General features: G+C 39.4%; 1 protein-coding gene across 1 annotated transcript in view; it reads left to right on the top strand.

The window, feature by feature from the left end:
- The window catches only part of LOC118404864, a 36,562-nt gene that overhangs the window by 11,640 nt on the left and 9,518 nt on the right, over positions 1-15,404 (top strand). The window contains exons 4-7 of the mRNA XM_035804244.1: positions 6,641-6,865; positions 7,937-8,110; positions 14,185-14,324; positions 14,673-14,770. Of these exons, the coding sequence (XP_035660137.1) occupies positions 6,641-6,865; positions 7,937-8,110; positions 14,185-14,324; positions 14,673-14,770 (637 nt within the window). The remainder of the gene's footprint in view (positions 1-6,640; positions 6,866-7,936; positions 8,111-14,184; positions 14,325-14,672; positions 14,771-15,404) is intronic.

Genomic DNA, 15,404 nt, shown 5'->3' with positions numbered 1-15,404 from the left:
GAGATATATAGGTTGCTTGAGGACAGGTGAATACAATGAAATACATCTTATGTCAAAACTCGGGTATATGCAATAATGGGAATACAAGGGACCCAACCCTCTGAAACAAGTTCAACTATCTTATTACCATGTAATTACGTTAATATTGATACTATGAATGGAGTTATGTATCAAACTCGTGTACTTATATCATTCTAAAACTGCATTTTGTGATTTATACCATTCTTCTAAAATGTCATGTAAACCCGTTTATTTTGGGGGGGGGGGCGAAATCGCTAAATGGGGGCGAGGTAGGGGGGCGAGATCACTAGCCGGGGGGGGGCGAGATCGCTGTCACACCGGCATACATAGAAATGCAAGTAACATAGCTGGTAGAGCAGAGCTTGGGATGTTCCCAATTGACTTAGATAGATCAGTCAAGTTTTGGACATTTGGACTTTTCATCACATCATCCCCTACAAATAGATGCTTTTCTCTGTATATGCATCCCCTACAAGTAGATGCTTTACTTTGTATATGAACAGCTGTAAGAAATACTGGTTACAACACATAAGGGAAATTCTAAAGAATACCGGTTACTCTTCTCTATGGAACTCTATGAGTGCACAGTTAGACAATAAGCATATACATGTATGTACATTGTTTAAAAGGCTGGAATATATATATATATATATATATATATATATATATATATATATATATAGATATTTTTTCATAGACTGTCTACAGATGATTGTAAGTTAAGATTTTTCAAGAAGCTAAAGAAGGAATACTCTACGAAAAACTTTTTCATGTTACTAGATTAATATGAGGTAAGATCGGCAATGTGCTAATTTAGAATTAGCGCCCACCCACTTGCAATTGAGAAAGGGTGGTACAAAAAGCTACCTGTGGGCGAAAGAATCTGTCATTAGTATTGTATTTCAAAACTGGTGTAAGACGAAATCCATTTTATTTCTTACTGCCTCTCTCTATTGACCAGGAAAGAAAAGAGCTATTCGAAGGGGCCTGCAAAACCCACAAAAATTTCGAAACGTTAACTAACAAAACAAAACTACATGTAAATTTATAACCTTGTAATTATCTGCTCTCTCACACTTCATACCGGATTGAATGAGACGGAGAAGGAGTGGGCTTGGTAAAGTTTAATGGCGTTCTCACAAGATTGAAAACCACGTGGTGGTTGGGTAAAACATTGAAACTATCGTAAGATTTTGCTGAGACCTGACCAACGCAGCCTGGCATGGCTGACCTCCCTGGCCGGGGGGCTTCTGAGTTCAGTCACGTGATGTCGTTCGAGGCCGCTAATCAACTAAAGTGATCTGCGCTCACTTGCTTACTATCATAGGCTGTTAACGTCACATATGATAACCCACAAGTCAAACCCAATATGCTTAGATTGTAGCTGTCAGCAGTACATATCATTACTAGAATAGTCAGTCTCTACTTGTCACCATTGTTATCTATACCAAAGTCTTTTTTTCTGTATGGTCCATGTTGCAATTAGACTCGGGCAAGAACTTGTAAACTTCTTTCTTAATATTACAAGAATAGAACACTCCAGTGACATCAAAAGATCAACTCTACCCTTCAACTCCCCTGCCAAAAAAATCCCCCTTCCTTCCAGACTAACATACACATCACACATGTACCTCTCCACCCATTAGATTTTGGGGCCCTAATGAGCCATTTGCATAAAATTTACACAACCTCTTATATTTCATGGAGGTATTAGGTCGCCAAAATCTAAATGATAAGAGTTCGTGTGACCTTATCAAATTAACATATAAACTCTTTCTACATTACAAACCTGGTTTATTTGGCAAAGGGATGTGTTCGTGGAACTCTAGTTTATTATTATCATTTTAATAATTAGTATCATAACAAACCATCGTATCATTTTGTTCGATCCTCTGTTTATCTATAAAAGCTCATATAGGAGTGCAGGCCTCTATTCATTGAGGTCATGAGAGAAGAGGCAAGGGTCAGGCAACGTATATAACAGACAGACATCATTTAAAGTCCTAGTGAGTCTTATATGTCTGTATACAAAATGCACGATAGTGAGATCTGCTCCATGATTCGAATCCGTTCATTTTGGTCGTTCACGTTACTATAAGAATCTCTTAAAGGAAGCCTGAGTTTGGGCTGTGTGTATGTCTGTTCTAAAGGTTGGGTCCACGGTGGTCCACGGTAGGCGATGGCTCTTTTGAATGTTTTTGGTGGGTTTTTTTTTGAGGGGGGGGCAGCAAGTTCGCTGCTTGTGCTTTGCCTGGTTGGTCTTTTGCCTTGAAATCGGCAGTTGACAAAAATCTGGCGCATGAAGGGTGGGAGTTGATTGTTCAGAGCTTTTTAGACAAGTGCAGCGTTATAGTATTGATGTGTTGCCTTAATTAATGTCCGTCCAGCCCAGCCTAGAGTGTACTTCAGTTGATGTTGTTCTGTGTGGAGCCTTCAGTATTAGTTTTCTCGCCCGGTTCTGTATGTTTTTTTTTTGGGGGGGGGGTTCTGTAGGTCCTGATATGGAGCAGTATCCCATGCTGTGCAGGCGTATGCTATGCGTTGTAGAAAGATGACGTTTTACAAGGAGTGTTGAGTGCTGAAGTTGTGATGAAGGGGCTGACGTGTTTCATCATAAATGATGATTGCACATTTTTTTCCACACCGGTAGTAGAGGTCACGAGAAGACTTGCTGAAAACATTCAGTTAACGGATACAAAATCAAACTATCGTTGGATAAATTCAACTTCTCCTCGCTTTTCTGTTATAGAAATATGTATAATGATCGCTTCAGTATTCATTGTACAACCTTCACTTAGTTTTTCCTGTTTAGTCAATAACCACAACTAGGTATGTGTACCAGACTTATTTTTTTAAATGTTGATGCCGTTGACAGCTAGCTTTCGAGCACTCCAGTTTGCCAGTCCAGTACACACTCCACATGTCCTGAACAGAATCAAACACAGCAAGCGCACTCCTAGGAAACCTTGCTGGGTTGCTTTTGAACTGTTCCCTGTCAAATAGTTTGGGGATTCTTGCTGAGATCCATTTTAGGCGGGAGTTGTTTTATGCCTCGATACGCGTACATCAGGTAGTGGTCACACAATCCACATTTTAATGCGCCGCTCTCAAAGTACTTGCTAGAGTTGTGTAACCACTTACTAGTACTTTACCGTAACTTTACTCTAACACAGGCAAAGATGGTTCGACTAGATTCTAGTCCTGGCAAAGTACATCTATTGAGGTACAAAAATACAACAATCTGGGTACAACAAGAATAATCAGTGCGCTAAGGAATCCCTAAACATGAGCCGTTGTGACAAGGTTACATGGAATCGGACATTGCGTTGTGTTTTAACAAATATATCATACTATACTATACTCACAATTACAGTCAGCGGTTCGACGGATCAGGCTTCAATGCGGCTCGGCGGGTATTCTATTGAAGTGTTACGACAGTGCTTCTCTGTACAGACTGATTTCCAGACCCTAGCTTGATGTTGTATTTATTCCCCACTAATTAGTCGGCATTATTCTACTGATATTGATGAACTAGTCCTGTTACCTCTACCATACAAGTGCAAGGTTCTGTTTGGCAGACAATCCGTTTGTCTTGTAGAGCAGGACTGAAAGACAGGGTATTAACACAAGGACCAGAGATTACACATAAAAGACTGCTATATGTGAAACAACCAGAGGGGTGAGTAAGAACAGAATTCAGAAAGAAACAACATGCCCCCACCCCGGGTTCAAACCCGGGGTGGCAGATTACAAATCACGAACGCTATCGCTGTCGCCACAAAAGCACTAGTGCCCTTGGGCAGTACTTGAACACCACTGTTACACTACTCCCCCTTTTCTTTTCAAGATTCGTCCTCGAATCTCCGAGTTCGACATCCCTGTGTGGCACATCCGCTAGCCTGTTACTCACAGGGTCGGCATGGGAACCAGTGAAACGACCAGAGGGGCGAGTAAGAACAGAAAGAAACAACACCCCGACTCCCGGGATTTAAACCCGCGCCGAACCCGGGCAGCCGGATCACAAATCCAACATGCTAACCACAACACCAAAAGCTCAAGAGCTGTTGGCGTGGTCAGTTTGGCAGCGCTAGAACCCACTGTTACACTAATCTAGTGGTTAGGATTTGGCGCTCTCACCGCCAAGGCCCGGGTTCGATTCCCACTGTGGGATCCAGTGAAACAACCTGAGGGGCGAGTAAGAACAGAAAGAAACAACATGCCCCCACCCGGGGATCGAACCCGGGGCGGCAGATTACAAATCACGAACGCTATCGCTGTCGCCACAAAAGCACTAGTGCCCTTGGGCAAGGACGATACGCAGTACTTGAACACCACTGTTACACATGCATACATAATATACAATGTGTGAACACGAGTTGTAAAAAGACAAACATCACTGTTGCTTAGGGCACTTACTATGCATACATAGTAGTAAAAATGATACCAACTATATTCTCCTTTAATGTTCAATATACCATGGTTACAGTTGGATGTACTTATGTAAGGATGGTATCTAGCAGAGAAGAGCTGCTTTCAGGCATGATATTGGTAAGGTCGTGGAGGTCTCAAAGAAATGTCAAATCTTCGGATGGACCATTGTCTTAGATCTGGTCACAGTTTAAGTCTCCCGTAATGGTTACTACCAAGTTTGAGTCGGATGCTTTTTCTTGGCTTTGTCTGAAAGCGGTGAGGAAATTTATTATCGTCCGGTGGTCTGTATGCGCAACAAAGGAGCAGGTGTTTCAACTTTAACGGGGTTATCTTATCCATCTTAGATGCACATTCTGTTTGCGAACGTTTAATAATGTTACGTCTGAAGCTGTAAATGTAAGAAAAAATTAGTGGAGAAGAGTGTAGGTCATCAATAAGGTTGTCTAAATTAAAGTTAATGACATAAAATCACACATCGGGACATATAAATTAACATTTTCACGTATGTTGTCAAATATCAATTTCTCTATTTAAACTAAGAATTAACCTGTGTTTTACGCTGACGTACATTGATTTGACTTTGGTTTTAGCATTTAAAATGGCTGGATGGCAAATTTTGGTATATCTTAACATCTAACGTTTAATGACTGTGGTAGAATCAACCCTGTGCCTCAATGAATTAAACTTAAGGAACCCTTATATCTATTCCTTAACCTTAAATGGGCTGGAAGTCATTTAAATGTTTTCTAGTTGAACCGAAGCTAAGCCATGTAAAAAAAAAAAAAAAAAAACAAAGATTCAAAGAATCGTACGTACTTGTTTGCTTTTATTGGACTTTAATTTATCCCTATCTAGATCGGGCTTTCGTGAGATTGCTTGGGTCGGGGAGCACCCCCCCCCCTCCTCGAAACGGCCTCAGTTACGATCATAACAGAATCTGTATAGACACGACAAAAGTGTAGCTACTTTTGTAAGGTCTATAACAACTTCTTACAGTACAACTTAACAAGCATATAAAGATTTCTACAGGTTTGAATAAATCAACAAATTGGGTCTAGCATGTTCTTTACACTAATGGTTCTACTGCTAAAGCGTTCGTGGATATATTTGTTTATTTGTACGGAGTAAGAACATTTATCTGTCGAACAGAGAGTAGCAACCTATTTAGAGCAAGCGGAAAGTAATGTGAACGGCTTGTGCGTTTATTATTATATCATGAACAATCCATAGCAGAATGACGTTCGTCTTCGATCTCATTTGCGCAGAATGGACAAAACCTCTGGTCACGTAGACTTTTAGTATTTCTTCCGGTTTCTATACTTAGTTTGTGGCTACAGATCATTATGTTTGTGATTGCAATAAGAAGTTCAAAACTCTGTATATTCGATATGAATGTGATGAAAGGTGTTGACGCAATTTGAGTGGAAATAACCTGATTTTGAAACGGTCAGTCATCTTTAGTTTTTAACAATGATACCGTCGGATTAGCATAAATTATGAAAATGTAACATAATGTACATAGGATACTATCATATAGGAAAATACGTGTTGTATACCAAGAAAGCCTTGAAACCTCATTATTCAAACTGAAATTGGTAAATTTGGTATAATATGCCTGTTAGAAACCCATAAGTTTCCATGGCAAGTCGAAAAATTACAAACTTACAGTGCTATCGTTGAATTTGTGCCAACAATATTTTAGGAACAGTCACCAGCTGTGCTTGCCCTAGCACAAGTGGCTTTGTCACGTCCCATGAAGACGGGGATTTTGAACGCTGTGTTGCACTGACACTTTTTAAGTTTTAAGTCATTTCAAAGCCGACATTTTTTTTTATTTTTCATGTACGTGCTTTTGTTTATTTGTATCACAAACTAATCGATCGTAATCTTCGGAAACACTTCTGCTGTTTACTGTATTATGCCGTACGGGCCGGTCAGACCCGCCAATGAGTGTGGCCTATTAGCAAAGCAACGAGAAGAATAGACTAGCAACGGACCAGCGTGTTTGGCAGTTATACAGCGTCAAACTTGGCATAGGCAGCTAGGGTTAATGTCCACTTCAAGTTGAACCACCTTCTGTAATAAACTAGGCAAAAATAGGGCTGTGGATATGGATGAACACTTCTTCCTTAAGAGTGAAAACGTATGGCAAGAATGCTGACGTCTGGTTTTGAAACTCATTCCGTAGATCCTTCAGAATTGCCGGACGGCCTTCATGACATCTTGCGAGCAGCGGCGGCTGAAGATGCCCCGAAGTATGTCCCGCGCTACTCGGAGGAAAGTACAAAGTCAGAGCTAGAGGAAGAGGACCTTGCCGACGCCTTGCGAGCAGCAATGGCTGAAGATAACAAAGCTTGGACTCACAACAAGCGCTTCCTGGGGGCAATTGCGAAGCTCGCCGGAGATATTGTTGGTAAGTTTCTCTCATGGCTATTTACAGGAACTTTCATACTTCAATTTCAGTAGGTTATTATTTTTACAACTTAGGAATCAATTCCTTGGCTCTGTTACAAATTGTCGCCTTTCACATAGCAATAATAACAGAAGCTAATATGCTAGTTGTTGCTGCTGCAGTGTAATGAAATAAAATCCTACCATCAATCAGTTAGCATTCCACCATTAAAAAAGCAACACTTCAGAACAATAAGAAGCAATAGCAGTGTTTTTCTTAGAAATTTTTTTTCTATTTGCTTTTGGACAGACGAGGACGATGTGGCACTGCACTCAAGTTTTTGTAACTTATATTAACAATGCCACATACACGGTACAGACAGAAGGAAAGTCGTGTAAAGTGCCTTTCCCAAGGGCACAACGTCGGGTGCACGGTGGGAATCGAACTCAGGACCCATAGATTCCGAGCCGAAAGCTCTACCAGTTACGCCACGTCCGACGCCACGTTACGAAATGTCTTAGAAATGTCGACTAAGTATCAAATCTTTGGGTTTACACACAAGATGTTGCTAAGTTAAATACTATTATATAAATGTTTTTGCACAATTCACATCTGCAAGTAGTTCTTGGCATACATTCCATTGAGTTTCTCAAAAAGTTTCTTGGCATACATTGCTTAAAGTTTCTTAAATACGGAATTTCCATTTTATCTAAAAATGCATTTTTCTCCGATGCCCTTACATTACAACCAAATGACATTTGGTTGGAGCATATGTACGGGATATGCCCAAAGGGCTGCATCCACACTTACAGCTTATTTTACGTTAGCATATGGGGATATATTGTTATATTTCGAGTGTATGTGTATCAGTATGGAAATGGCCTGAAATTTAGCTGGAATATGGCTAGCTTTCGCACTAAGCATGCATAGTAGGGTAGCATAGGACAGTTCATTTTGCAAACAGATGTTAATTTGTGGACTGTTCATCAATAAATACTATACGAGTTCATGTACAGCACTAGCTTACATTGCAGTCTCCTTGTTTATTAAATGTACTTTACTTAACAACTTTCTATTATGACACACGTTTAGGGAAAGCGAAGACAGTCCTACCCAAGCAACTGTCAGAAACGATTAACAAATTGGGTGGTATGAAGAACATGGGTGCGGACCTCATGTCAGACTCTGTGAAAAAACAGCAAGAGATGACTGCAGAGGTTGAAAAAGAGGTGGCGGACAAAACTATACAAAACTTATTTTCACAAGGTAATCAATTCATATTATTTTGTGAGGTTAGCCGATTGATTGTCGTGGAATTTCTCCTTGACTTTACTATTAAAGTTTGGTTTAATACTTCATTTCAAGAAGTCTTGACGTATTTATCTTCATAACAGCTATCTTGTCGGCTGGTAAATGATAATCTCCAGGCAGATCTACTGGTGGCATAAGGAGTTTAGCTTATCAAGAAGTTTTCTGAGCCACGAGGACCATTGAAACAGACAAAAAGCATTTTTATTCAATACTGGTGTTGCCAAGTATGTGTTAATTGCTGTCCTACCTGTTTGGTGCGACCCTTTTACAGGGATATGCACGGGTCACTGAATTAGTCCAAATAAAGATATAAATTAATTGTGAAAGCATTACCACCAGGAATATTCTATTCTTTTATTATGGCCACGGGGAGGAGCAGCAACACCATTTTCAACAGAAATGCTCCTCACTGTTTCAGTGTCGACAGTATAGTAGTGGCTTAGATTACTCCTTGGCCACCTTATGCCACCGGTAGATTTGTCTGAAGATTCGATGAATGAAATACTTTAACTCATTCCTTTGTTCTATATGTGTAATTAAATTTCATCTATGCCTCAGGTATGTTGAAATACATTGTATTTGCTTTGCTATATTTCAATCCATACAACAGTATGGATTGCAATATATATATATATATTTTATTTGTAATGTTTTTTTTCCTTCTGTCAAAAATTCAAAGCGCTTCATCTCCGTCGTTCCTGGACCAAATTGCCTGAAACTTGGCACAAGGATTGGGCCAATGCTCCTTAGCTTTTTTTCATGTTTTTCATGACTTTAAAATGATTTTACTGAGTTTTTAAGGCTTTTTTGGCCCCTGTACCCTGTTACTACATTATAATGACCTGAAATTTGGAACAGGAATGCCTTGATCATATGACCATTTAGATTTGATAACAGTTGGTGAATACGGTACCTAAAAGTGCTTAAGTTTGCCATGTTTTGGCCACTTGTTACGACAAAAGGACATGTTTGGCTCCTGTAACCTCGTTTTACAGGGGTACCCTCATTATATTTCAGCCATACATAGTATGGTGAAATATATTGTATTCGTAATGTTTCTTCTTCTTCTTCTTTCTTTCTCCTGTCAAATCTTCAAAGTGATTCATCTCCGCCGTTCCTGGACCGAATGACCTGAAATTTGGCACAGGGGTAGAATGGGCCAATACCTTGATGCTTTTGTTCTCAGTATTTTCATATCTGCCTCTAAAATGATTTTATTGAGATTTTTTGGTCAATTTTAGACCAAAACTGTATATTTTGGCCCCTGTACCCTGGTATTACAACTAAATGAGCTGAAATTTGACAGAGATGTGCCTTGATAATGCCCCCATATAAATTCGATAACAATTTTGGTGTACAGTACAACAAAATGCTTATTTTTGCGATTTTTTGACCAATTTTTGACCAAAAAGGGACACTTTTGGCCCCTGTACCCTGGTATTACAACCAAATGAGCTGAAATTTGACAGAGATGTGCCTTGATAATGCCCCCATATAAATCCAATAACACTTTTGGTGTACAGTACAACAAAATGCTTATTTTTGCGATTTTTTGACCAATTTTTGACCAAAAAAGGACACTTTTGGCTCCTGTACCTTGGTATTGCAACCGAATGAGCTGAAATTTGACAGAGATGTGCCTTGATAATCCCTTCATATAAATTCAATAACACTTTTGGTGTACAGTGCAACATAATGCTTATTTTTGCGATTTTTGGCCAATTTTTGACCAAAAAAGGACACTTTTGGCTCCTGTACCCTGGTATTACAATTAAATGACCTGAAATTTTGTATAGATAGGCATTAGATACTTGGTAACAAGATTCAAGTAAAATTTTTGACATAAACAACTTTAAAATGATTAATTTTGGCACTTTTCTGAGGGGAAATTTGTTTTCTTTTGGCCTCCTGACGTGACCTTCCGTGACCCCGCACAGAGCCATACCTGTGCGCGTCAGCCGGAGAGTTAATTGAATCAAAGACCTAGCCAATCAGCGAAGAGGAGGCCAAAGGCTAATTAATATTCATAAGCGGGGCCTCATGATCCCGTATATAGCAGTGTTCCCGCCAGGGGGAGCGAAGCCCGCCTAAGGCTCTCGCATTTTAGACTATTCAGAAGGCTTTATATTGTATCAGTTCTTAGGGGCATATCTATGATAATCGCAGCAGTCACTTAACTTCTCTTCAGGAGTTTAGCGTAACACTATTTCAGGTCAAACCGTCAAAGGCAACTAAAAACAAACTTTAACATTACTGAGTTCAACAGTACTTATAACTTGTTATCCGAAGTTGAAACGCTAGCGATGGTATTTTCGCTGCGCTGTTAGCTCCGTGCGACTGTTGTTCACGGTCTTATAACGGTATATTTTTCACCCCTGTACCCTGGTATGAGTAACATTTGGTATAGATAGGCATAAGATAGTTGGTAAAATGATCCAAGTAAAATTGTTCGCATAAAGTACTGTAAAAGGCTTAATTACAGCACTTTTTTAGGGGAAATTGGTTTTCTTTCGTTCTCCATGCCATGACCTTTCGGACGTTCACCCCACAGAGCCGACATCTGCACCTGCGTCTAGCCGGCAGGAAGAGTTAATTCAATTAATGGTTCAGCCAATCAGCGAAGAGGAAAGCGAAGGCTAATTAATATTCATAAGCGGGACCACACAATACGTTAACTGGAAGACTCAGGCCGTACAGACTTCTCGCCAGGATTTTTTCAAAGCGTCGGACGTCCGGGGGCCGCCGAATGTCCCTGGCGGGGTCCAGGGGCAGGGCCACTGTGGGGGGGACCCAGGTAGGCGAAGCCCCCCCCCCCGGAAGCTCTTGCATTTTAGACTATTGAGAAGGCTTCTTTTATCAGTTTTTTTAGGGCCATATCTACGATAATCGTAGCAGTCACTTACTTCTCTTCAGCAGTTTGACTTTAAAATATTTCGGGTCAAAGCTTCAAAGACAACTAAAACCTCATAAACAACAAACTTTACTTAGCTCAACAGTATACAAAAATATTGTACGGGTTGCCATCCTTAGTTGAAGCGCTTATTTATAGCGCTAGTATCTTCGCTGCGCCGTTAGCCGCCGTGCGACTTTTGTTGACGGTCTGATATCCCTACGTCGCCGCCTCGCTGATATTCCCACGGACATGTTTCAAGAAAAATACCCAGCAAAAAACGCTATTCTGCGTCAAATTCTATTCTATAAAACATGTGGGACTCAGTGTTACAGTCTAAATATTTTGTAGAAGCACCGCTGTAGGAAAGAAGGTCCAAGCAATGTAAAACATCACGTAGCATGAAGTTCGCTGTCAACTGGAACACAGCACATGACTGTTTGAAACTCTAAGTCTAATCAACAGCCGTGTTTGATTGATAGCCGGCGGTCCTTTGATGAAGTCGGCGAAAGGTGCGTTAGTTAGAAAATCTGCGTTTAGTTTTGATACGTAATTATAAGTTAGACAGTGGCGAGAATGATTATTTTCTCATCAATATTTCTCTTCAGAATTATTTGAACTTAATTGCACATCTAAACAATTGGCTTACCTGTGCAATGTTTATATGATTAATGATCAGTGTACTGAAATCATGTGTAACGTATGGCTCCTAGTCAATAGATCCAAATTTTCTCTATAGTGACCACCTGTCTATAGTGGCCACATTTCCTAGTGCTGTTGTTGTTTGACATAAACTTTGAACATTTAAATTGTAAGTAACTTTAAACTGCCAGAGTTTCAGCCCAATAAAACACTCTCAGCGCCAGGGTATGAACAGACTGACCAGACAGACGAAAATAAATCCTCGAACAAGGTTCAATCGTATCTTCCTGGTCTGGCGGGACTGAGTTGTTAAACTAAAATAAGAATAGGCTCGATGGCTGATTGCATACAAAGTAAAACAGTTTAACAGCTTGAAGAAAACAAACGCCCTACAGTACCTGCACCTGCTTGATAATTATTAAATCGTATGCCCTACTTGAATAAAAAAAGTTCACTGCAATACCGGGTAGTAAATGTACCCACATCACCGGGAGCTTATACTTTTTTAGACTTACACCTAGTAATATCGTACTGAAAATTGTTAATGACATTACATGAAGTCATTCAACAATTTTCAGTCATGATGAAAATTTTCTGAATGGAAGGTGTGATTATTGTCATTTTCTGAAAAATAGAAGCAAGCTCTGTTTTTACCTGGAATCAATTCACAATACCAGTCCACTGTGGGGGATAATGTACTGTTAAGAGGATGTTCCATTTTTGCGCAGGGGTGATTTGGAACAGTCCAATGTTGCGTGGGAAGGGGTATGGCTGAAATATGCTGTATTTGCTCTTAAGCAAATGTCGGCCTTTCTAGTTGTTAAAGCGGTGCACTATATATTCATTCAAATGACCCATGTATATCATTGGTATGAACCACTTCAAAATGGTTTCGTTTGGAAATTTTGGGGCTATTTTCTCAAGGTTGATGACCCCAACCTTACTGGTGCAGGCCTGCTCATGTCTGTGATGTAATTAAATTCGCTACCTACCCTAACCTACCCTGAATCAATAACAATAATAATTATAACAATAATGCTTTATTGCAAACTCACGGAGCTAATTGCAAGTGAACAAAATCACAAACAAAATCAAATACATGAAGTGATTGAAATGGAGTAAATAATCTAGATTCTAACATACAAAGATTAACTGATTGTATGTACCAGTACATACAGAATATCGAATACGATTCTAAAACATACATTGCTATTTCGGGGTTGACTTCTTTTTTGAAAACAGTTGAAAATGAAATGTCCCACATTTTCTGTGATAGATTGATTCGATGATCTTAGCAGAAGGTGTGTCTTCTGTGTTTTTTTTGTAATTAAAAGATTGGCGTGATTTCTGACACTCTTTTAAACAGTATGGTTCTTTCAGCATCGAATCGGAGACATTCACAGATGAAATGTGTTTTATTTTCCACTGCATTCGCTGTGCACTGCTTACAGATTCTTTCTTGAGCAGGTAGCTTTTTACATATTCCTTTCTCTATTTCTAATGGGTGCGAGCTAATTCTGAACTTACATATTGCTGAGCGGAATTTAAATTTGCTATGGTAGAAGTAGTTTTCCATATCGTTTGATGTTTTACCTTCTTGTAAAATCTAAGTTTTTCTTTGTCTAAGGATAACTTGTGAAAGAAAGTTTGAATGCAAATGTCATTCAGCCTTTTCCTTTACAATGCACAGGAATAGTCGTTGTCGGTATTCCAGATGTATGAGTAGCCGATGTTGTTAAGTATTTCCTGTGGAGGATTTGGCAGCCAATCAGCGAGCATGGTTTAATCTGGAAGATTCCAAGAATGCAAGTTTGGACTGGATGGTTTATACAAAAGCCCATGTTTTAGTAGGACTTTTTATTTTAAATTTTACATGGGGCATGCTGGATGAGTCCATTATTACACGGAGGTGGCATTTGTTGAAAATTAATTTTTTTGGACTTGGGGGATTATGTCAAAGTCCTACTTAAGTGAAAATATTTTGGATGGCTCTAAATAACATAGGGGTCTCACAAGAAGAGCCCATTTTGCACAAAGGAGATTTCTTTTAATTCAGTTTTGGACGGTGATAATTCAAAATTCTATTTTTAAGCGGAAGTGTTTTTCGACTGGTCTTTTATAACTTTTTACATGGGGTGCACTGAAGGGGTCCATTATTTCAGGGGGATTTTGTAACGATTCATATTTTGTCATAAGTGCGATTAGTAGTTAGATGTATTTTAGACAGAAGTGTTCCATTATCGCACATGAGCGATTTTGAAACAGTCTATTGTTCTATGGGAAGGGAGATGGCTGAAGTATGTGGTATTTGCGCTTAAGCAAATGTCGGCCTTTCTAGGTTATAAAAAGTTCATCAAAACAAACTACTGTAACAGTTGCTTTGTATCTAAAAGAACATTGCCAATCAAAATTTGCCTCTTCTCCATAGAAATATATAAATATAAATTTAGCTGATAGTTGAATGTAATGTTACCACTTCATATTTTTCATGCTACAGTTAAAAAAGGGGACTCAGCTAGTGGACAGACCGGGGGATCAGCTGGCGGACAGACAGTGGGCTCAGCTAGTGGAAAGAAACCGGACCCAGCTGGTGCAAAGAAAGCAGCTCCTTCTGCCGGTGGAACCGGAGAAATGAAGGTACAATTGTACTCCCTAAAAATAATCTAAATAATTTTCCATGTATATTTGCAAATCTTTATGAATTCCTAAGTAGAAAAAGTTGGGTTTCGAGTTCTTTCGCAAGTAAACATGTGGCTTGTTATTTGGGTGGCACCAGGTACATGCTTTGATGGGAGGCATTTAGATTTAGGGTTAGAGTAACTGTGTACGTGTCTAAACATACTGTTTTCGAAACAGGCAACACGCAGATATTCAATGGACAACATTTAAAGTCTAATGACACAATGTACTAAAGAGAGCTTTCTATGTGTTTGCCAAATATGTATAATTTATTATAAACGCTAATATCTTTACTTTATTTTTCAGGCTGAAATAGATTTTGTTGAACAGAAGGGCATGGTCCAGGACGACTTGTTTGCTCCACCAGGAATGAAAATGAAGGTGGACGTCCAAAAAAGTCCCAAGTAAGCAAAATTTTACAGAATGATCCATAATTTCCAGAAAGATCTCGTTAAAGAGTTAATGCTGCATACATTCTTGAGTGTACTTTCAGTATAAGAGTTGTTTTAAAACATGTTTTGATGTCTTATGTGCCGAACTTTAACTATATGTAGGGCTTCTGACGGATGCTCGACGTACAACGAGACAGCCAGTCATTTCCTTTGTCTCGTGGATCATGTTGATTGTGGTTTCTAGTGTATGTGGCTTTATAATAGCCACACCTAAAGAAATTTTGATATATGTGGTCGTTCTCTGCTTATTCTCTTTAGGTTTCGTAATAATAGTGTCAGACCTATATGGAACGGTTAGTGCTGATGTGGATAATTAAAGCACCTTCTTTAAAGATATTGTTATATCTAAGGAATCGTTATTCTTATCATTGTAACAGTGCTCAGATAAGGTAGAATTTATGATATAAGGGTCGGTCATGATTTTCTACCGTGGCCTTATGTCTACTATCGAGGTGGGCTTTTAGTGATCCGCATTGCCTTTTTGATATCGTTGTGGCAATACCCTTGTCACAATGTGTGGAAATGGATCGAACGTCTGCGAAGTCTCGATCTTTTTGTTTACGAGCTCTGAAAGACATTTTCGGTA

The sequence above is a fragment of the Branchiostoma floridae genome, chromosome 17 (assembly GCF_000003815.2).
Source record: "Branchiostoma floridae strain S238N-H82 chromosome 17, Bfl_VNyyK, whole genome shotgun sequence".
Classification (NCBI taxonomy): Eukaryota; Metazoa; Chordata; class Leptocardii; order Amphioxiformes; family Branchiostomatidae; genus Branchiostoma; species Branchiostoma floridae.
This window is presented reverse-complemented; position numbering and strand designations above follow the sequence as displayed.